The 15252-nt window shown below is 37.8% G+C and overlaps 2 protein-coding genes across 3 annotated transcripts; both read right to left on the reverse strand.

Moving 5' to 3' along the window:
- Positions 1–1587: 1587 nt before the first annotated feature.
- Positions 1588–12426, reverse strand: LOC107221980 (sorbitol dehydrogenase). 2 transcript variants are annotated; one of them, XM_015661170.2, is made up of 8 exons: positions 12162–12426; positions 11072–11105; positions 8810–8970; positions 8008–8171; positions 5915–6099; positions 2781–2959; positions 2577–2698; positions 1588–1848 (listed from the first exon to the last, which is right to left on the reverse strand). In XM_015661170.2, the coding sequence occupies exons 1-8, from the start codon at positions 12213–12215 to the stop codon at positions 1689–1691; spliced, it is 1059 nt and encodes a 352-aa protein (XP_015516656.1). In that variant the 5' UTR covers positions 12216–12426; the 3' UTR covers positions 1588–1688. The 2 variants fall into 2 exon arrangements, with proteins under 2 accessions (XP_015516656.1, XP_046591836.1); XM_046735880.1 differs by lacking the exon at positions 11072–11105.
- A 1799-nt stretch (positions 12427–14225) lies between these two features.
- Positions 14226–14843, reverse strand: LOC107221975 (histone-lysine N-methyltransferase SETMAR). Its single transcript, XM_015661164.2, has one exon. The coding sequence runs from the start codon at positions 14841–14843 to the stop codon at positions 14226–14228; it is 618 nt and encodes a 205-aa protein (XP_015516650.2).
- Positions 14844–15252: the final 409 nt, after the last annotated feature.

Here is a 15252-nt window from a genome sequence, read left to right on the forward strand (position 1 = left end):
CGTTTTAAAATGGTGGGGAAAATGAGGTAAGTGATGAATGACAAACTCAGCCTGGATTATGTTGAAAAAAGCTTTTTCTTATAATTAAAAACTATATACGTACTGAGACTGAGTTAGCGCAACGCCATGTCATTGTTGAGATTGCATAATTTCTCTACGCACAGAAATCAGCGGATAAGTTTTTATTTCGGTTCTTGAGATCTATCTTAAGCTTCTGGTCTCGTATATGAATGAACAGAATATATCCGCAGAAAGCTTTACAGAATGTAATTTGTATAAGATAAACAAAAAAAAAAAAACGTTGAACTCTTATAATTGCTAAGATATTCAAATCATCCGGAGGTTACATTGAATTCTGCAATCTTCATTATCATTATTATGTTTCAGTTAATTTAAGTTCTCCGGGAATAATAAAACCAACGCCTCGATAGTTAAGTAACGAGCACTTTGCTTACGTGAACAAACAAGATTTCGATTTATTATTAGTCGTAATCGCAAAGTAATAACGCAATCAGCCAGGCCCCCAAAACAGAAGTCTCATAATACTGACCTGGATCAAAACTTGGACGCAATAACAGATAGTCGGTAGAAAAGCTCAATCCTGGCGAAAAAAGTTGAAAATATATTTCGAATCGTTGACAGAGACTTCGAAAATAGATTTTTAAATTCGATTTAAAGATTTGTACAGCGGTCCGAAAAGTTTAACTACAGTATTTTCTATGTTTCCCTGTAAGTATTTTGAAATACCGTGCGTAATTTTTTTTAAGCATACCTACAACTGTTGTAGTTTTGAACTATAAGCACTAGAGACAGTTCAAATTTTTAATAGTTTTATTTTACAATAAATTCTTCCATCGGGCGAGTTCATACAAAGTTTTATTGCCGCACTTTATTTTACTTTACTTATTTCCGACTCAACCGTAAAGTTAACTTTTCTGACCTCAAAAGAGGGACAAAAGTGGCATATTTTTTCTTAAAACGCATTTGCGGGAAACATGAGCCCAATTTAAAAGTCCCAATTTTCAAATAAATATTCCGGCCAGAGTTGAGTCGAAAATAAAGTCTTACATGTAACGCAGGAATAAAAGTCGACTTTATTCCCTTGTTACATAATGTACTATTTATTTTTGCAGTATAGAAAGATGGTGAAGATATATACAAGGTTGATTAATTTCCAAAGGTTTTACTCACTTGTACAGTCACGCAAATATGTTATTTAGGAAAATTAAGTGTTTTTAAACAACTGGAATAAATTTATCCATTCTGTACCATAGTATTTTTATCTTATTGTTCTCGTTTTATTTCATTATTATTATTATTATTATTATTATTATTATTATTTTTTTCTTCTTTTTTTGTTTATCACTTTTTTAGATCGAACTCGTTGAACTTGATTGTTACAAGACATTGAATGCGGTTGTTTTTTACCTTCATTGACAAAACTCTCTCTCTTTTTCTCTCTTTCTACACATAATTGATACCCGTTACGCGTTACAATATATCACAGGATTATTGATTTTTCAACATCAAGTACACTGCGACGGAATGAGTTTTTTTAAAATTATATTTCCTCTTTTTTTTTTTTTCTATCTGCTTATTTGGTAATTTAACATATGCCCGAAGCAAAAATAAATTATTCTAAAAAATTTGACGGCAACCATAGCAACACCTATGAAATAAATTATATCTCAAGAACGTTTGCAGTGAATCATCACTTTTATAGCACCGCCACGGCCCGTTTTTGCTGTCTCGAATGCTTCGTGCGTTTGCTCGATGTCGTAGTTGTGCGTTATCAACGGTTTCACGTTAACTTTTCCACTTGCAACGAGATCCAATGCGGTTGGATAACTAAAACACAGATATAACATTGTCGTTAGCATCAATGTGCATAATACGAACGACATTCGCGTTGGATTAGATTTTTTTTGATTGCAACTTTTGTAATGATCGTTATAGGAGTAGGTATGCTCGGATGATCGAGGAATCGAATTTCTGCAGATTTCTGGATATACGAATAACATATATGAACGGGAAAAAAACCAAACGAATACTCGAAATGACTTGTCAAGTGTATGAAAAAGCTGAACTGTGTTACAAATTTTGCGAGCAGTGCAGTAAAGCTTATCCAAAGCTCAATAGGTGAGGGTGACTTTAATGGCAAAATTGTATATCCGACTTGATCTATTCTTTATGGAAATGCACCGAGAAAAATTTATAGTTGGGATCGATAGACGAACAACATAATTCTGGGTACAAAATGAAAATGTGTTTTGCAGATAAAACCAGAAAATCTATTACGTGTTATTATTCTTTACAGTTGAGGTAATTCGTACTTTAGTTTCCCTTGTAACTATCACGATCATTTAACGTTGATGCCAAAAGTAGGATATGGCATTAAAAATTACAATCACACCGAACCATTAACTCGTAACACATTTGTTATCACCTTTTTTCTTGTAGTCAAAGAATATTTAGATCGTTATCGCAACGACGCCATGCATTTTACAAGAACCATTAAGTAAAAAAATTTAAATTTTCCTAGGCGTGATTAGTGAATAAGCACGATTCCAACTCACCAATTAACGTAACGGAAGACTCCTCTGATGTCGATTTCTCGGGCCAACGCTTGGACGAGAGGAAGTTTTACTTCAGGTGGGCCCATTCCGACGAGCACAGCTACGCCACCCGACTTAGTAGCCTAAAATTAACACCAGCAGTGATTGAGACTGTAAATTGATTCTGGAAACTGATGACTCGTATAATCAACCGTCAAAACTGACCAGCAACGCCAAGCGAGTCGAGGATTCGGCACCTGAGGCATCCACCGTCTTGTCTGGTTCGCAGCCAAACAGATCGTGAACTTTCTTGACCAGGGTTGCTTCGTCGTCGGATCTTTGGACCAAAAGCGTCGCATCGGCGCCGAAATCCTTAGCCACGTCAAGTCGGGTCTGTACGAGGTCTGAAAATTCATTTCAATTAGCTGTTTCACGAATGTTTTATTTCGTATCGAAAGAACGAAACGGTGAAATTTAGCAGACCGAACGTCCGACTGCGCACGCGCAAGTTTTCTTGGATATTCGTGAAAGCTGACCAGTCCAAGCTCGTACAGCAGTTATACCCTTACCGACCGAGCAGACTCAACCTTTTTCCTCCTGTATTAAATAAAAATCAACAAAACGGGCTCAAATTTCAACGGTGAATCGCTCTGTCGTAGTTGAATTCAGAAAAATGACTCATATTCTGGAGAACATAAAAAAAAAAATGAGTGGATTTTTGACACGTGTTATTATTTTTGTAATTTTTAGTTTTCGTTTACCGATTTCAATATTGTATGAAAACAGTCCCGCGAAAGCTTATTTTACTTCTGGTTCTTTCCGGAATCGCGGAAATTATCTCCACAATGCACTTTTGGCCTCCGAAATACGGGAAATGTGGAAATACTAACGCGTGTCAAAAACCGCAGATTTTTTTAACCACTTTCAGGATATGAGTAACTGTCCCGAACTCTGCTTCGAAATTTGAACTCTTTCCGTTCGTTCCTTTATTTAATTTAGAAAGAGGAAGGGTCAGTTTGTTCGGTCGGTAAGAGTAGGACTGCTATATGACTTTAAGCTTTAGCTGTATAAAACGCGGCTAATGGAGGTTATGTAGGCGATGAGAATTTTTAAGAGTAAAGCGAATCTCAAACGCTTGATGTCACGATTCAGAAAGGCTTGGCAAACTTTTAATTTTAACTGTCAACTGACCGATGGCCATCAGCTACCGTGAAAACATAATTTTGATTTGCCACTTAACGCGAGAGGTTTTGAAATGTATCTCATTTGCCGTTCCCATCAAATTGGCTGCTCTGATTTGCAAACGAAAATATTGTCGCGGTACGATTTCGACGACTAATCGAGTTCGATTCGTTTGCGCATGCGAAGTTTGTTGCTCGGTATGCTAAGTTTCACCGTTTCCTTTTGATGTGAAGTAAAATTGATAAACATTTATTTGAATACAATACAAAGCGTGAATATTCTGTTAACCATGCTGCAGAATCTGGCATATTGTTACAAGATTAATTAAAATAGCCTGCGTACTGTTCAACGGCACTCACGATTCGGTATAACCACGAGGCAAATGAGCGTCTGCACTGATAAGAATCACCCTTATTTTGTACCAAGACGAGTAATTAATTTTTATGAGTTACTATCAGTAATAATTTATTCGGTAGATTCCTGGTAAGACGACAATATAATATGCTTGGTGTTTATTGCCCGTAATAAAGATACTTATTGCACGAGATAAAACTGCTTGGTAACATAACCGATGAACGAACATTTCAATAACAAATACCATTAGTTTAAATCTGTAATAAGACTTAAAAAAAATTCACGTTTAAAATTAAATTAAATCACGAAATGAAAAAAATGTTGGGAAACCCTTCTCCACTAACCATTAACCATTAACCATTAATCGTAATTATCTATAGGTAATTTTCAAGTTTTCGCAGCCTTTTAAGAAAAATAAAACGGCCAGTATAATTCCGACCTGTGCTCTGTCACGGGGAAGTAAAAGTTGGAAAACGGTCGGTGCGTACAAGTCCCAATCATTTATCACTCCGAAGATAGCAGATGTGGTTCGTTGGTTGACATGCACGTGGTTCATTTGAACATTCCTAGTGAATACTACGAGTAACGGAGTATTATCACGAGATACTGTGAGTGAAAATATGCATGGAATCCTCCCACAAGCGTTCAGATATAATAAAAAAGAATAACGTTGTACGCACCGACCGTGGCGATGATGTGGAATCTACGTAGAACGAAAGGTTTTCACTAATGTATCGGAAACGATTGACCTTGGAATGGTTTTTTTCTTTTTTCTAACGGATATCACCAATGACAAATTCGTAATATTTGCCAAAATAATTCACACTTCGAGAGATATCATTTAAACTGTCCGATGGTCAGATAAGCAGAATTGCAGAATTCGTCAAAGAAGAAAGTATATGTATATTTTTGATTTTGATTATTCAGCCACTTGGAAAATACAGCTTTATAAATATTTGACTAATTATTTTCAACGTTCACGAAGATCTAAGTAATGAAGAAGATTCCTAGAGTTACGCTATTTTATATCTGCCTCTCGATACAACGATGTAAGAATACTTTTATTCTTATACTTCCAAAGAAAATTAGCAACGACATTTCGAACAACTATAAATCATTTGTATTAGCTATTAACTGGACTTGAGTTGTAACTCCTTTTTTTTTGATCTGATGAAATCTGAGTGTCAGATTATGTCATTCTATAACGACTTATCGAATTGGAGAACGACAACCTTTTTACCTCTCCAAGTTTTAATTTATTCACCCAAAAAAAAAAAAACATTTGCACGTTTCCGTCTCCAGACAGTTATTGACGACCACTTGGAATTATTTTACTACACGTGTAAAGTAGCTCTATAAATTTTACCTAAAAATCCATTCACGCGCAGACAAGTTGCGCTCGAAATAATGAAATAGTGATGCAATAGACGCTATAAACTCTCTATAGTTAAAGATGAAAATTCAGATTTCTGGAAAACGGATTCAAATAATCAGCGAAAAATCGTTCCTGGATACATTCTGGCTTATAACCCGTTTAATCCAACCGCATTCCTGCCGCCATAAACACACGGAGACTTTGACCTGACGCACGGTAAGACTTTCCATTTCGTAAAACTACTCGAAGCACTCTCTGTACATTATTACGCGATTACATGACGTGGAAGCAGCCTTGATTTCGCGATATTCAAGGTCAGTCACCCGAAATTGTCCCTGTACGAAGTTCTAGGCCAGGAATAAAGCGTGTTCCGATTTCAGGACGTGAGTAATTGCTGTTCGTTAATGTCTACATCGCATCTAGGCTTCCAAATGGAATTCGACCGTACCTGTAATCACGGTTTTTGTAGCTCCGAGGGATTTCGCGACCAGGAGAGTGACCAAGCCGATGGGTCCGGCACCTAGAATCAGCACTTTGGATCCCAGGGTGATTCCGGCCCGCTGACAAGCATGGACACCAACGGACAGAGGCTCCAGAAGTGCGCCTTCTTCGAGGGAAACATGATCCGGCAACCTGCGTTGAACAATCGTGCTTTATTAGCTATTCGAACGTCGTTCGTGACACGGTAGGTGAAACGAAGGACGATTCTTCCTTAGGATCACAATTCAAGTTACAAACAAGTCATGATTGGTATTTTGATATAACTACCGAACCGATATAAATATCAACGTACAAAAGTCACCAATAATCAATCAAACATCAATCTTATAAAAGGCCGAGATTCGTAGCGAGATTCGTTACTTTGCCGAGTTGACAGTTTCAAAGAACATGATTACTCGTTCGGAAATTGCCACACGGAATTGCACAAAATCCGGGCGTGACTCGGCGATTTCGCCGATTTTCCACACGGTCTAATCCGTCATGCACGTCGTCATGTTTTCTGGCATAACTTTGTTGATTCGAAATCTGGGTCACGTAGCTCAGCATGGTTTAAATATTGTGTAACGAGATTATTGGCATCGATCCATAATGGGATATTAAGCCGCTTTAAAATAGTATGTTTAGTGGTACTTTTCACAAAGCAGTTCAATTATACTGGAAGTACCGTCGAGTATAGTGATCAAGATCTTTTGTCAGATCGATACTTTTTATAGCCTCTAACGTAAAGTGCCGTGTATCTTAGATTTGGTCAAACGATTTTCGAAATTACGTGGTAAAATTCAATGTATAAGTGTCGAAAATCACCATGAAAAAAATCTCAAACATCACTATAAAAGTGATGACAGTAATAATCATTTTTTATGATTGTGAAATCTACTTTAAATTGCATCTGTTTTGATCCCGTAATTAGATGTACACATCTTTTGTTTGAAAATAAATGTGAATATAGGCAGAATAACGATATTCGCCTGTTAGATTATCGCAGAATTTCGTCTAATTTATAACTTGGTTTTGCGATTTAACTATTTTTCCTAGATATTGGTTTGAGTGAAACAGTCCTCAGTGGTTGCGTTCCCTCTGGCCAACTCTAAATATTGGTCGTGAACTTTTACCATTCCGAAACTTGCGAGTTGGCAATTTAACTCAACTAAAAACTGCCTAGGGTAGAGTCAGACGTAGTTAGGTTATGTTTCAAGTTTGCCACCAAGTCGTTCACTTTCGCTGCAATTTCTTTTCCAACACTAACACCGATTTTTCGTTTAAATATCTGCGTTTCTCCTTCGTTCATGGCTGAATCGAGAATCAGCTGATTGTACTCGACTCAACTAAACTAAACCTAACTCAACTCAACTCAGCTCAACTCAACTCAACTCAACTCAACTCAACTCTAGGCTTAGGTTTTGGAACATACCCAGCGCCTGCAGAGCGCACAGAGTCATTCCAACCTTAAAATGTCGTTACATTCGACTCGAACGGCGGCCATGTTTGTTGCGTCAATGTGATGCATCTGTGTTTTAGTTGTTCATAGGCTATTCTGCCAATATTTTATTCCAATATCAGACTCATTATTGATTTACCCCGACTGTTTCTGCACCCACCACAATTGTATCCAAGGTACCATTTCCACCGAAAAAATGCTCAAAATATTTCTTAGTTATCGAGAATTTAGGGGGCGAAAGTCACTCACGGTAGCGTACATTCCTGTGTCGTGTATGCGAATACCCCTCCAATACCCTTGAGATAATACATCCATACTATAGTCGTCTTAAAGTCAATTAGTGCGAAGAGGTCGATGAACTGGGACTGCTAAGATGAGTTTGACGTCACGTAGTAGGTCACCAACTGCCATTATATTATTCTAGGTCTCGGCCACGGTCGACCGATAGCTCTGGGCTAGTATCAGAAATATACCGGAGTTCGGGCTTAATTACTTCCACAAGGTTCGGTAACGCGATCGGTTTGGAATTCCGTCCTTATTTTGGCAACCCTGACACGAAACGAAATTGGCGGGAAAATTTGAATACTCGATACGTTACTCACTTGAAACAATAGTCGGCGGCGTGGGTGTAGAATCGTCTAAGATTTCCGTGAACGGGTGGCGTTGCGCAGAATATAACTTCGGGGCAAAGGTTGTATCGTCCGCTTCTGCAGAACTCGCACACACGGCAAGGTACGCCCGGCTCGATGGCGACACGGTCGCCAACCTTGAACCCCGTTCACCGATTTAGTTTCGCTATTTATCACTTTCCTTATACTTTACCACAAGCATGACATTTTCTACAAACGTAAGCAGCTGAGAGGCAAATTAGTCGGACTTTAACTGGTGGAAAAAATTTTCTGTTTGCATGATTAATTCTAATTATAATTCAACACATCTTAAGTAAGTTTAAATTGTCGGAAATTTGGTATCCAAAATAATTTTCACCGTTTAGTGGTTATTTAATTCTAGGTCATGAACGATGACACCTGTTGAATAAAAAAATTTTTTCCCCACATCGAATCGAGCTGCTCCAATTTTTGTACCGGATTCAGTAAAATTCGTCAGTTTCAACGATTCGAAAGAAATATTTTCCAAACTGCGAAATTAAGCTGTTTTAATTATTGTATCGACTCGAGTGAAATTCATCGGTTTCGACAGTGGAAAGTTTGAAATCATCGTAAATCTTGCAGATATTCGGTATAATTTTTATCGATTTATTTTTTTTTTTGTTTGTTTTTTTAATTCAAGTTTAGGTACAAGTCGATGATATCGATTGAATTGAAAGAATATTTTCCCTTGCGTGGAATCAAGCTGCAGTTTCGTACGAAGAAAATCTCTGTATGCACCAGCGAAATTTAGTACCTTGAGGTTTTTCACATTCTTCCCAAGCTTGCTGACAATTCCAGCTGCTTCGTGGCCGATGATCATCGGCGAATTAACTACGAAGTCGCCTATTCTACCGTTCACTAGGTAATGAACATCGGAGCCACAAATCCCAACGCAAGACATCTCCAGCAGTACCTCTGTGAAAATTAGCACTTAGTAGCGAAAATTGTCGAGTTAACCGAAAACCCGATGTTCGTCACTAAGGAGATCAGATTTATTCAACACAAATAAAACTGGACACACAGTGAAAAGATACTTGTTGATTCGACTCGTGTTCGTTTGACTGAACGAAATTTAACTAACAACGAAACAAGGCGAAAAGCGATCATTTATATTTCCGAATCGAAACTAACATGAGTGGATAATTTGACGCGAAATAATTTTTCCAAAAAGTATAACAACTCGGTAAGTTGAGTTCGAATACTCAAAAATGAGAGAGAGAGATAGAGAATACTAAAAAAATCATTTCTCTGTGTGTATATGATACAGGATTCCTTGGACAGTATAAAATTATGACATGATCGTTGTCTCGTGCGTATAATGAAGACAAGTATTATGGAGTCGTAAAGATACAATTAATATCAATGTGTGAGATTTCCGATTATGACCGATGGTCGTGTAGTACAAGCGTGTCGAGTAAAACGTGCGGTCAAAGTGAAAATAGTTTTGTTACAGATATTGCATTAGGCAATATCGGAATGTCTATAACGGTCAATGGCTAAAAATATAACACGAGTACGTTTCGCGTCGATTGCCATCGATTGGCTTTATAGAGATAAATCTTCGTACACTGATGGAATCAACGCCAGCCTATACAATTATGAAACCGATCTTTGAGCTGTGTTATACCTCAGCCGCGTGCATAACTAACTGGACATAGTTGCGTTTCAAGGATCCCTCCTGTATCTGACATTCAATTTTTTAGATCCGATAACCGAAAAAAAAAATAACAGGAGTTACCGCGCGCTTAAACGAAAAGAAATACCCGTTCGTATTTCGGTTGCCGTCGATTTTACGAAAAAAAAAAATTCTTGCCGTTCGGAAAGCAAAAATAAAAAAAAAGGAGACGAGGAAAAAACAAAGGAACTTCCAGACACTTATTAAGAAATTCGTATTATTTATATAGCATGGGAGACGCTCTTGTCTTATTTGGCAAATAAAATTATATAATAATATGGATATATCCTTCAACTAATACGGTCTTGCCGTATCTAGAATCAAGATAAATTTGTCATTCGTTTGTCACTTTTTCTGCAAATAGAATTACACGTTAATACGGACATTTTGTTCGAACTGTATCTTGCCGTATCTGGAATCAAGATAATCCCGTCATTCATTTATTACTTTTTCTTCAATCGCAAGCTACGTGAAAAAAGTTTTCCTTGTTTCGCCAAACGTCGATAAAACAAATTACTTTGCCCGTTAAATATGCATATTTGTATATATTAAATGTAAAACTATCGTTATTAGTTGATCAAGAGTTAACCTTACATCAAATTAATATTTAATTAATTCTTCTTTTTATAACGATACAAGCTGTAAAAATGTTTCGCGGCACTCAAGCCTACGGAAACCGTTTTACGATTAACGTGTTGGCGAAATTGTTATTTTAATCAATGAAAGTACGGCCGTCGCGTAACGGACCACGTGGCTTACAGCAAGAACTTACAGTTGGCAGTTATCAGCGTTGGCCGTGGCATACAAATTGCTATATCGTACGTATACGTGACGTAAAACGACTGAGTACACACAAATTCTATCTTTGCGAAATTTGGTAAATTTTTCGAGTCACAGGCATTAGCCTTGGGGTGCGTAGGTGTTGTAAAACACGCGTATCCGCATTCGCTTATTGATCTTTCTGTTACACGAGTGTTGCGGCAAGCTGACGAAAAACGTGTACAAGTTACGTTGGAGGAAGGAATTATAAACCGACCTTGAAGCGTAAAAAAGCGACGCGTGCTTCCAAATCATTACAATATTCAATAATTGCCTGCAATACTTGTTCAGACGAGTCTCTGCAGAAAATTTGCTAAAAACTTGACGAGTATAGTGTTTTTTTTTTTTTTTTTTTTTTTTTTTTTTTTTTTTTTTTTTTTTTATAATTTTTTTTATTTCCTCATCTCGTACGTTTGCTGAGCGTAAAGTCTTGTAAGTCGGATTGTAATGGTACCTAATCAATAAGCTGTACGTCACACGTGAGTAGCAGACGAATCACAAGTCCGTAAATAAAAGGCTTACCATCATCTTTCGGCTCTGGAATGTCAGTTTGTTCCTGAAACGTGAAGTAAAGAAAAAATGCCTCTATATTTAAATCTCGGAAGGAGCTTACTATTTAAGTAAAACGAAGAGAAAAAAAACAAACAATAAACGAAACAAAACCAAATGAAAACGATAATCAGGAAAAGAAAACGCTTCCGTACGCAGTCGATATTTGAAAAATATGGAATTCTTTCTCTTTCTTTGTGTATTATTTTTTTTTTTTTTTGATTTTAATTTCTTTTTTTTTTCTTTTACGTTTCCCTCTTTTGTTTCGTTTTTATTCGGGGATCATACGATGTGCAAAATTTGCGCAATTCGCCAATCCGCAAATAATGCAATCCCAACAGCTGAGAATACACGTGTCTATTCGCGGACGTCACTGCCACCTCACTACATACACGTACAATTCAGCTCTCAGAGCGGCACACGCTAAGAAATCGATACCGTATTCAGCTTCCTACACAGGAATATAGTATATACTATACGCAATATTTAGGTCAGCATTGAATTTTAATTTGACCGTATCGGGGTTACGAGTGTATAAATATTATATACGTATGTAAGGTGTCGCGGCGCAGCTTCGAAAATGCTAAACTCGACAGAGACGCGTCGAACGGTAAATAAATAATGATGAAAAGCCGATGTAAATTAGCGTAAACGCGGAACTAAAATCGCGTGTAAAAATCCCATCTGTTACGGTGATTATCGATCAATCGTTAACTTGCTTCGCGAGATTGTACGATCATTCTATAAAAGCGAAAAATTTATCTAATCTAAATTGTTCAACCGCAGTTATCTCGAAATCGATTCAAAAACTGTATTCCTGAGATCATTTATCACCATTAATAGCCACAGTTCTATATCGATAAAGTCATTTTCTTCGTTCCTCCGACATATCGAACGTCAAAAATTTATCTCGTTGCAAATCAGGCGAATATACGAAATAATTGCGGACAATGTTGGCGAGGAACGTGGGTATGAAAAAAAAATGAATTAAAAAAAAAAAACAAAATTAAAATTTTCCAACACGTTTCCCCCAAGTGTCTGAAAAATTGTGAACACTACTCACCAGTCGGAGGTCGTTTATTTTGTAAAGCACCGCGGTGAGATTATCCTTGCCCATATTGCTCGGCGTGTCTTGAGATTTGAATGCTGGTGCAGCACCGGCGGATATCCTCTTCGAGTGCAGTTTTTACTCTGAAACCCGTCTTATACGAGGCAAGTGGCCGTAGTACACGTGATGTTATCACGGTTTCCACCACCCGACAGCAGCAGCTCTCGACTTTCGTCGACTCGACACAAACCGACGTCGAATCGCGCGCACGTTGCGACCAACGCGGATCATCTTTGAGGTTCCTTTGTTTCTTTTTTTTCTTTTTTTGTCCCTCTTCCCTTTCTCCCCCGCTGCTCTCTCCCCCGCCCCCTCCCCGCCAATCGCTACGCGCTCGTTCCTTTTATATTCACGCCGCACGGCGATACTTTGTACAACCGTTTTAGTGATTATACCTGCTGCTTTTTGTTACTGGATGCTCCTGCACGGTAGGCAACCATACGTGGTTCTGCGCATGCGCAGTACGCTGCGGGTCGGATCTTAACGCAGAGATGAAGCAAGCTTAATCCGTCCGGATGGACGGAGGATGCAGTGAGAAGAAGTTCAACTGTTTATAAAGTAACTAGAAAATCCTGGGGTAGAATGTTTTTGGAATTACAAAAACCGATCTCGTACAAGTGACTGATTGTATTTGTGAATACTATATTTTAGACCTAAACGTCGAATTATCGATGAATCAACGTCAAATTGTTGCAATAGTTGTAGGAAAATACAGTAGGAGTGACAATGATGAAAAAGAATAGTAAGAACTGGTAGGAATTTCTGGGCACAATTACAAAATTCATTTTCAATTTGAACTTGGAACTAGACTGAGAAAAATTTCATTTGTTATGGTAACTAGAAAAATTGAGTAAAACAGGTATCGTTAAAAAAAATTTTCCAATATTGTTGGAATTACGAAAAACTAAAAATTTCTCTTAGTGTATATTTTTCGGTTGTGACATAAAATGACAATATTTAAGGTGCGTAGAATAATCGCAATTGCAGAAATTTCTTTTGGATGCAAGATCTTGTGGCTAACGCGGTTTCGACCTTTACAAAGATCAATAAGAAAGAATTGAATTGATGTTTTACGTTACATCAGTACCGATTTCCAATTTTTCGCAGCATCCCAACGTCGAGAAAAATACTTTGCAGAATATCCGGTACTTCGGTAAAGAGAAAATTGTATGAAACTTCTCGCAATTGACAACATTACTCGAACAAATTTTAGCTCGTGACGCAATACCAATTTCAAGGGTTTTCGGTAAATATTTTATGTTATGTAATATTGTTATGTGATGCGATATTTTACCATTACATTTCGATGATTGTGGTTCATCAAATGAAAAGTAGGTATTGAATTTTGGTGAAAAATTTACTTTATTGTCCTGACATTTTTTTCTCCCTATAAAATTTTGCATATATTCAGATAAAGAATTCAAAATTGCTTTTGAAATGTAAAAATTTACATTTAAATTTTGCTATCCGAATTTATAAGCCATTTCAAAGAGGGTTAGAGAACTTTGTCATTTATTGATTTTTACCTTTGAAAATTTTCTTATCAGATTAATCTAAGGACACGTTTAAATCGGGTTGTGTAATAAATATCATAACAGCGCCAAATTTTACAATTGGAACGATTGAGTTCCTCATCGTTCGGAACCCCAAACAAAGATTCAGACGGTCAAAATTAGTAAAAACGCCTAGATGACCGTTAAAATCTTACTTGACTTGCAAAAATTCTACCTGCTGAGTCGACTAACATTAACCTTTAGAGGGTCGGTATTTTTTCTTTGAAATTCGATATTTTTTTAAGGTATGATTGATGTATATAAATGGTCAACAGGTTCGGTGGAAAATTCGGGTTTTTTGCTGACTTCTAGAAGAGCCAGGCCGGCCCTCTAAAGGTGAATAATGTGTTATTAGTGGTTCGATCTATTCCGTGAACTATTAGGTCCTATCATAAGTCGGTGGTCACTTTTATTTTTCAACAAATCTTTTATTTTTTATTTAATAATAAACGATATTTTTGTTTAATAATTAGTGGTCCCCTCCGCTATCAATGACACGCTGCCAGACTGACGGGAGGTCATTGACCCCATTAAATGTTCCATCTTCATTAAGGCTAGTAATTGCGGTGTTAATGGCGGAATCCAATTCTGGTTTGTTGCTATATCGATGGCCAGACAACTGACGCTTCAAATGGCCAAGGCAGTTGAAATCGCACGGATTCATATCAGGTGAATATGGTGGATGCGGCAACTCAATCCAACTCCTGTCTTCGATTAACTCCTGAACTACGTAGGCTTTGTGGGGTCTAGCGTTGTCATGCAGTAGAACTGGTGCTCTGATGTTGCGATGTATCGCCCATTTTGGGATACATTCCTCTAAAAACGATTTATAGCGCTCGGCTGTCATTGTGATATTTTCCTCATAAGTTTTCCAAAACGCCACGCCGTGAACATCCATGCCCACTATCAGCGAGACCTTCCTCTCGTGCAACTCTGCGCGTGGTATGGGCTCGGCTGATGTGCCTGGTCCAACCCAGGAGCGCGCTTGATGTCTTTGAAGGGGGGTGAAAAATTCGACCCAACTTTCGTCCAGGCAAATGAATCTTCTTAAGTCATCTTTGCGATGACTAAGCCACGACAAGTTCATATGTGCAATATTAACTCGCTTCTCCTTCTAGGAAGGCGACAACGAATGAGGAACATATTCGCCGAGCTTGGACACCAGACATAAATCGTCTCTTAATAGTCTTACTACCGATGCGAAAGGCATGTTCAGTTGTGCGGAGATGTCATTAATGCTCACTCTACTGGAGCATCGCAACAGTTCCTGGATTCGTTCTTGCCTTTCTTGTCCGGAAGGCGATCTCGGTCGACCCGACCTCGGTGCATCCTCGGTATTTGTCCGTCCCTCCTTGAACGATTTCATCCAATTAATCACTGAACTTTTCTTGAGCGCGTTCTTGCCTACTGCTTTTTGCAAAAGTTTTCCCGATAGTCCAGTTGAATAATTCAACAGAGTACAAATTTTCAAAAATGCGCGTTGTTCTTGCACAGTT

The sequence above is a fragment of the Neodiprion lecontei genome, chromosome 3, assembly GCF_021901455.1.
Source record: "Neodiprion lecontei isolate iyNeoLeco1 chromosome 3, iyNeoLeco1.1, whole genome shotgun sequence".
In the NCBI taxonomy this organism is placed as follows: domain Eukaryota; kingdom Metazoa; phylum Arthropoda; class Insecta; order Hymenoptera; family Diprionidae; genus Neodiprion; species Neodiprion lecontei.